Source organism: Pteropus alecto, unplaced genomic scaffold (genome assembly GCF_000325575.1).
Source record: "Pteropus alecto unplaced genomic scaffold, ASM32557v1 scaffold259, whole genome shotgun sequence".
Taxonomy (NCBI): Eukaryota; Metazoa; Chordata; class Mammalia; order Chiroptera; family Pteropodidae; genus Pteropus; species Pteropus alecto.
The window spans coordinates 849,159-851,392 of NW_006442492.1; the positions used below are offsets into that span (position 1 = coordinate 849,159).

The window sequence follows — 2,234 nt, forward strand, 5'->3', positions numbered from 1 at the left end:
CCTCCATTTGTCTGGCACACATCATTTCTATCACTGCTAAGATCAAGTGTAGCATCTGTCTGGCACATAGAAGGGACTTAATATTCATTATTTTTTTCACATCATGCCAGGCTATAGCCTCCACAAAAGGCTTGTTTTCAGTGACAAGGGACCCTGAGAGGGAGTATCTCCTCTGCAGACTCAGCCCCTCTGGCCCCCCCGGCCACCCTCTGGGACCCTCACTCACGCCTCCTGTGGGTTGCTAGGGTCGGAGAGGTAGGGCTGCCAGAGGCCAGCAGCTACATCGGTGTTGGTGAGCGGTGTGAAGCGATCTGCGTAGACCTTCATGTCCAGTGACTTCAGGACCGAGTGGTAGTGCTCATGAATGCAGAGAGCGGTGGACAGCCCAATGACCCCTGCTCCGATCACTACCACGCGCATTGTGCCAACCTGCAGGAAGGAAGGGTCGAGATGTGCTGTCATCACGGTCATCTCTATCACCATCATCTCTATCACCATCACTGCCATCGCCACCACCCACTGAAAGCTTAGAAAGTGAGAGATACTACCAAGCCCTTTTTATACTTGATCTTCTCAATGACACTCACAAATGGAAAAATTGGTATGGATAGACAAAGCACCTTGCCCAAAGTCACACAGCTGGTAAGTGATACCACTTTCTCCGGGAAGCCTCCCCAAATACCGTTTTGAGCAGAGAATCTATAAAAGGCCTAGCAGAGTGCCTGGCCAGCTCTAGGCTGCAGAGAAATGCTTAGGGACAATGGACCATCTTTAAATCCAAAATTTGCTGCCCACTGGCCATTAACTTGGGCAAGAGACTTTATGACTCTTAATTTCCCCTTCTAGAAAATGGGAAAATTAACTTGTGCCTCAAAGAGTAGATTGGAGATTTATCAGGATGGCAAATGTAAAATGCTTAACACTGTCTAATACAAAAGAGCGACTTACTGACATTTGTGGAGCACCTACTGTGTGCCAGCCTCAGCACTATGAGCTTCTCATGCATTATTTCAGCTAAGTCTTCCAACTTCTTGTGAGGTAGGGACTAGTGTTATTGGCTCCACTTTATAGTTGAGGAAACTGAGGCTCAGAGAGGTGAAGTCACCTACCTGAGGTCACACAGCTAGGAAGTGGTGTTGCTAGGATTTAATTTCAATTCAAATAAACTTGACACCCACTTATTGCACACCTACTGTGTGCCAGGCTGGCAGCTAGTGGATGCAGCTGTGAATACAATCAGATGCAATGCCTGGCCTCAGAACTCAGGTCTTCCAGCATACCCTCTCAGAGCCTGCCTTGGGGTGCTGGGCTGCCTGGGTCCTCAGAAGTTTAGAAGGCCTGGCAGCTTTTGACCTTGAAGCTGCTTGGGCTCGCACAGCAGGGAAATATTCTGCCGGCTCCTGCTGAGGCAGAACAAGGGGACGTTTTGTGTCCGGAAGGGCCAAATTCAACTTTCCCTCCTTTTTACTCACAACTCTCCTCCCACAGACTTTGGCTCTTGGCAACTTGGCAACTTGGGCCTGTGGCCCTGAATAGCAGGACATTCTCAGTATGGCCTAGTTTTGTAAAGAGGGAAACAGCTCCGGCTTACAAGAACTGGATTCTATTGGGGTTTCAGCAGCCAAATTGGAGATAAAACCAAAAAACAAAAAGGCATCATTGCTCTGGATGATTCTCCTTCCAGCTGCCAGCCTGGGCTTGGTTGAGGGGTGGAGGACAGACCTTCCTAGGGACCTCAGCTTCCCTCTGTAACCTCCTTGTCTATAAAATAAGAGTAAACTGATCTCATGGAGTTGTCCTGAAGAGTAAATGACCAGCTAGGTAACAGCTTCTGGTACAATGCCTGGCACGGAGTAGGCCCTCAATACATGGAAGCCTCCTTCTGTCCCCCAGCACCTTGGAAATATCAAAAGAAAGAACATCGGATGAGAAGGAGATGAGAGAAAGAAGAGCGAGTCAGACCTGGCTTTACTTCTTGCTCGCTGTGTGACCTTGGCCAAGTTACTTCCCCCTCTTTGGGCCTTCTGACTGTCTCTGCATAATGTCTAAATTGACCACTTTTTCACATTAACAGTAAGAGGGAGAAGTAGAGGGCTTTCCTGTATTTTCGAAATTCCCCGAAATGAATCCAGAAGGTGGCATGACATGAGGAGGAGGCAATAATAACAATAATAACCCAGGCTGGGGGTCAGACACACCCAGATTCACAACCTGGCCCTGGCACACACCAGCTA

At 48.5% G+C, this 2,234-nt stretch overlaps 1 protein-coding gene across 1 annotated transcript in view; it reads right to left on the reverse strand.

Moving 5' to 3' along the window:
* Positions 1–422, reverse strand: part of DAO (D-amino acid oxidase) — a 10,394-nt gene extending 9,972 nt beyond the window's left edge. The window contains exon 1 of the mRNA XM_006922162.1: positions 227–422. Within this exon, the coding sequence (XP_006922224.1) occupies positions 227–420 (194 nt within the window). The 5' untranslated portion in view covers positions 421–422. The remainder of the gene's footprint in view (positions 1–226) is intronic.
* Between the last annotated feature and the right edge of the window lie 1,812 nt (positions 423–2,234).